The sequence below is a fragment of the Tupaia chinensis genome, unplaced genomic scaffold (genome assembly GCF_000334495.1).
Source record: "Tupaia chinensis unplaced genomic scaffold, TupChi_1.0 Scaffold000387_1, whole genome shotgun sequence".
Taxonomy (NCBI): domain Eukaryota; kingdom Metazoa; phylum Chordata; class Mammalia; order Scandentia; family Tupaiidae; genus Tupaia; species Tupaia belangeri.
Window position 1 is genome coordinate 896,860 of NW_006159889.1, and position 5,957 is coordinate 902,816.

The window sequence follows — 5,957 nt, forward strand, 5'->3', positions numbered from 1 at the left end:
GTTTCTTTTTTTTTTTTTTTTTTTTTTTTAGTTTGTATGGGGAGAGAGAGAGAAAGTGAGAAAGCATCCCCTTCAGGGAGGATGGCCATACTGTAATCTCTTCTTTTCCATTCTCTCGAGATTTTTCGACACACATATATGCCTGGTGTGTTTTTCAAGCGACCAGGTCTGGGACTCAAACCAAGCAATTGGCCACGTGGGATCCAACTGCCTTAACCACCACACCACCAGCTGGCCCAGGTATCTACTTCTTATTTGAACAATCAATGAAAGCCAAGAGTATAAGGATTTCTATAGAAAAAAACAATTTTTAAGAGAGATTTTTGCTGTAGGGCGCATGTGCTAGCCAGAGATGCAGAGAGACAGAAAGTGAGAAATCAACCCCCGAAGGGGATGGCGACACCGCAATCCCTTCTTCTCCATTATCTTCTCAGGAGCATGCACACATCCCTGGCATGAGTTTTAAGCTGCCAGGTCCAGGACTCAAACCATTGCCAGCTACGTGGGAGTTCAGTGATGCAACCATTACACCATCTGCTGGCTCCTAGAGAGAAAATTAAGCCAACATGGTTCAAGTATTTTGTGTTCTGGTGTTTTACATGCAGGGACAAAGCTTAGAGCCATGATGAGCTGAAACAACCCACAGCTATAGATTGTGTCTTTCAAATGGCAGTTGTCTCCTGTGCTATGGTTACATAAGGTACTGTCCACTTCAGGCATGTGTTCATGCATACCCAGAATCGCGAAAGGAGGGAGACATGGAGGAGAAGGGATTCTGGCATGACCATTCCCTACAGGGGGTGCTTTCTCTCTCTCTCTCTCTCTCTGTTTCTCTTTCTGGCAAGCACACACACCCTCTGGCAAAATTTTTAAAAAAAGATATTATTACTGGGAGAAGGTAGCTGAAGTGTAGGTACACAGGAACTCTCCATACTATTTTTGGCAACTTGTTTTTTTTTTTCTTTTTGGAGAGGTTTTCACTATAGGGCGCGTGCGCTCGCCAGACAGACAGAGAGAGACATAGAGACAGAAAGCGAGAAATCACCCCCCAGGGGGGATGGTCACACCACAATCCCTTCTCCTCCATTCTCCTCTCGGGATCTTGGGCACGCACGTACACACGCCCGGCGTGAGTTTTAAGCCACCAGGTCCGGGACGCAAACCGCAGTCAACTACGTGGGAGTCCAGCGACATAGCCATTACGCTAACTGCTGGTTCCCGCAACTTCTTGTTAGTCTTATATAAAATTAAATATATATAAAATGTTACACACACACACATACACACACACAATCTCTGAGTTGCAGTGGTCACACAGTCTCTGAGTTACAGTGGTTTGACTTACAATTTTTCCATTTTCACAATGGTGTGAAAATTGACAAGCATTCTCTAGAAACTATACTTTGAATTTTGAATTTTTTGTTGTTGTCTCGATATTTGCTATAGGGTGCGTGTGTTCACTTGAGAGACAGAGAGACACAGAGAGACAGAAAGCAAGAAATCATCCCCCAGAGGGATGGCCACACTGCAATCTCTTCTTCTCCATTCTCCTCTTGGGATTTTGGGTACACATGCACATGTGCCTGGTGTGAGTTTCAGGTTATCAGGTCTGGGACTTGAACTGCAGTCGACCACGTGGGAGTCTAGCACCTTAATTACTTCTGGCCCCTTGAATTTTGAAGTTTGCTCTTTTCCCAGGCTGGCTGTCTATGGTACAATACTCTGTCATGATGCTGGACAGAGGCAGTGAGCAGCAGCTCCCAGTCAGTCATGCAATCACAAGGGTAAAGCACTCATACCCTGCAGTGTCTGGTTGCCAGCATTTTTTGGACATTGTGTTTGGTCTCCACACTCCATTGTGTCTACAAAATGCCCATCTGTGTATAGCAGTCAACATTTCATTATACTACAGTCTTTGTGTGGGGTGATCTTGCCCCACTGTAGCAATCCAAGTGTTCAGAGCATGGTTAAGGTAGGCTAGGCTAAGCCATGGTGATTATTTGGTAGATTATCCTGGGTCATCGGAAAAGTCATACCGCATTTTTGCCTAGGAAAGCAGAAAGAGGTGTCATGACTTTCTTAATGACCCAATATATTTTTTCATACATTTATATTGGTAGGGTATACATTTTTTTTTTCTTATAATGGGTTTCTTGGGATGTAATCCCATCATAAGTTGAGGGTCGTCTTTTTTAAGAGATTTTTGCTCTAGGGTGCATGTGCTCACCAGAGAAACAGAGAGACAGAAAGCGAGAAATCACTCCCCCGGGGGGGGAGGGGTGGGTGAGGATGACCACACTGCAATCAATCCCTTCTCCTCCACTCTCCCCTGGGATTCTAGGCACTAACACACACGTGCCACCAGGTCCAGCAGGTGGTTAGGGTGCTAGACTCCCACATGATTCAACTGCGGTTCAAGCCCCAGACCTGGCAGCTTGATTTCTCACTTTCTCTCTCTCTCTCTGTCTCTGATCAAATTTTAAAAATAAATAATTATAGCAAATAAAATTAAAGAAGTAATTATTTTTTTAAAAAATGTTTCACATATGCCCAGGCATCCTAAAAATACTCAACTGGGATCTCTTCAGGATGCTATATGATATAACCAGCTTCTTCATATCGCCATTGTGAACATGTACAAAAACTGGGAGAAGGCTACTGAACTCCCATGAATCCATTTCCCACATTCAGCAAGTATCAGTTCCCATTATTCTTGCCTCGTCATTTTCTCCCTCTACCCATTTACCTCCTCCCATGGAGTTCCGTCTGTCTCTCTCTGTGAGTGCTCGTGCCCTATATAACTACCAAAGAGTTAGGACTGAATTAACAATATGTACATGCAAAGTCAGGCAAATGAAAAAAATTGTGTTAAGTCCAAGGAAATTAAATTACTGTGCAGAAAAAGAAAATGGGTCACTGTATAGTAAGTACATAGCTGAGTTGTGACCAGCAGCTATGTAAATCGTGATAAAAATTCCGACTATTGATTTACTCGAAATTGGAGAGATGAGAGGTTGGGAAGTATGATGAAGCCATGAAAGGTGCTGAAGAAAAGCTAAATGCTCATCTTTCGTAGTGAGAAGTCAATAGATAATGCCTAAAGATGATGAATCCAAGAGTCATGTAAGTAGTTACCAAAAAAATGTGTGTAACTAGATACAAAAAAAATAGATCAAGTTATTGAATTTCTTGTCTGTAAGAATTGAGAAGTGGAGTGAGATGTGGAGTAAGAGATTACTGTTATTTGTAATGTGCTTTATTGAATTATTTGACTCAAATATACAGTAAGTCATAATTATTAAATTAAATTAAAATATATCATTAGGAAAAGCTAGCATGTGGGGCCAGGGAGCCAGGAGAGCTATGGACCCTTGCAGATCTGGACACTACCAGGATAATGGCAAAACCTGAGGTGGAGGATGACTGAGAGTTGGGGTCAGGGTTGGGGGAACTTCTAGGAGCATGAGTGAGCAGCCGCACCAGAAGGCAGAGAGGCATCTCTGGGAGCAAGGTCTTAACATGAGGAGGGTGGTTTGGAAGGCAGCATAGGTGGGCAGGAGAGTGCCACCCTGCCAAGGTGTGGGAATGGGGGCATGAGCAGCCTCCACTGGAGAGGGCCTCAGGGCAGGGGATCGAGGGGCCCAGGATAAGCACCTGCCTTACCATTCTTCGTTTCTCAGTCTCTCTGCGTCCCTGGCCTCTGGAATTAAGTGTCTTCTCCACAGGAGGAGGCAGGGAGGACAGACTGGATTCAGAATGGCTTTGCAGCCATCCAGTGACCAGGCCCACATTAGTCCTGCTCTGTCCTTCACAGCGCCCAGCAAGGACATGCCCAGTGTTACTCCCACCACGAGACTGAATGAGCAAGAAGAAACCGGGAGAATCATTGAAATGCAACGCCTAGAAATCCAGCGCCTGAGAGACCAGATCCAGGAGCAAGAGCAGGTCCCGGGGCTCCACAACGTGCCTGGAGTTCGGCTTCCGTCCCTCGAATCAGAGGGGAGCTATGAGATACCGGGCACCTGAGCTCTGGTGAGCGACTCTGCACCGCAGCCACAGTGCCACAGTGCCACATACGTCCCCGCCCCGCCTCCCCCCAAGGCCAGGCTCAGCCAGGCTGGGGCCTACAGTCCCTGCAGCTCTCACCCCACCAACCTCTTTCTCTCGCTCTGGGGAGTTAGAGACAGAATAAAGACATTTGCCCACAACCTTGTCTAGCTCCTGCTTAGCTGGTGGGAGAGGAAAAGAGGGGAGCCTGAGAACTTGGGGGGCTTGAGCCCATCCAAAGCCACAGCTGCCTGTCCTGGCACTGAGAGATCACACCAGGTTTGGGCTGTCTCCCTGCCAGCCCCTTCTTCTCTGGGTCACTTGGCCCCGTGTTAGACATCACCGCTGCCTGCTTCTCCCCAGGCTGCCTCTGCCAGCTCAGTCGGGCCAGATGAAGCCTCTCCATTTTCCTCCTTTATGACACATATGAGGCTTCCTGAAGACCACCATATCGGTAAACATGAGGAATGAGGAAGCAGGATAAAAAAGGATAAAATGAGGATAAAATAGCAAACATGGAGAAGTTACAAAAATTCCCCAGTCTTACACGAGGATAAAATAACAAACGTGGAGAAGTTACAAAAATTCCCCAGTCTTACATGATCTGCTGACCTTGTTGGCAGGATTCTAAACAGAGCTCTGCCCTGACTCACTCACCTTCACATTGTTCTGCATGTGTCGCCTCTGTTCTGCAGGGCCACGTCCTGCTTCTCCTTGCTGGGGGGCCCTTTTCCCCGTAGCATTTCCTCTCAGGCCCCATCCTGGGAGTCCCACTCACACAGAGGTACCAGGAAAGATTGCTCTTTATGCATGAAAGAGCAAAGGAATAGAGCCCAAACGGGCCTGTCTGCTCAGGTCAGACACCCCTCTAATACCCAGACAACACCTAAGGCCACGCTCCCAGGGGATCACTTCTGGCTATGTTAAACCTGGGGTCTTTCCATCTCCCCTCACTTTGCTATTACTAAAACTGTGGGTGCTGTTTTTTTGTTTTTTGCTTTTTTTTTAAAGAATTATTCATTTATTTATTATTATTATTTTAAATTCACTGCAGAGCACATGCATTCACCAGAAAGAGACAGAAAGAGAGAAAGAGAGAAAGCAAGCCACTAAGTGCAGGACTCGAACCACTGTCAGCTATGTGGGAGTCTAGCACCTTAACCACCATGTCACTTTCTGGCCGCAACACTGCTCTTGAAGTACTACTGATCGTTTTCACAATAATAGCTGAGGCTTCCTTATGTTTGCCAAGGTACTCCAGAAGGCTGGGTATAACAGAAGGAAGGTATACAACAGAGGCCATAAGGCAAAATGCTCCGAAGGTTCTACAAGGGGCCCTTTCTAGCAACTGTTCCCCTGCCCCAGCCTGCACCCTGGCCCAGCAGCCTGCTTACCTCCTCTGTACCAGCGTGCTCTCCAGCCTGGCCTCTACCCTCAGATCCAAAGAGCAGAAAGACTTCAGGCACCCTTTGAGAGGGTCAGCCGCAAAGACGGTGGCCCATTGCATGACCTTGCAGGCAGACAGGCTCTTCTAGGACTCCAGGCCAGCCCAGCATCTTGGCTTTACCTTTGCCGAAGAAAACTGACCAAAGTGAGAGTGTAGGGATGGGGAGTCAGCAGAGCCAGATCATGCAGGGCCTTGAAAGCACGCGGAAGGTAGGGGACTGTCCAGAGACCAGGGCTAAACGGCTGAGTCAATGCCCACTGCTTTCCAAGCTCTTGTCACACGGGCATCCTTTCAGTTCCTGTAAGCCAAGGTCCTTCCTGCCTCCAGTTCTTTCCAGTTTCTTCTGCCTGAAATGTTCTCGCATTTCACTTGTGAAATGCACCCCTCACTTAGCGAATTTCTACTTGTCCTTCAGATCTTAGCTTCAATGTCACTTCCTGAGAAAGACTGCCCCTGATTCCCT

The 5,957-nt window shown here is 46.9% G+C and overlaps 1 protein-coding gene across 1 annotated transcript in view; it reads left to right on the forward strand.

Moving 5' to 3' along the window:
• CFAP57 (cilia and flagella associated protein 57) overlaps positions 1-4,202 on the forward strand; it is an 81,793-nt gene extending 77,591 nt beyond the window's left edge. Inside the window, 1 exon segment of the mRNA XM_027773901.1 lies at positions 3,815-4,202. Within this exon segment, the coding sequence (XP_027629702.1) occupies positions 3,815-4,026 (212 nt within the window). The 3' untranslated portion in view covers positions 4,027-4,202.
• The last annotated feature ends 1,755 nt before the right edge of the window (positions 4,203-5,957 follow it).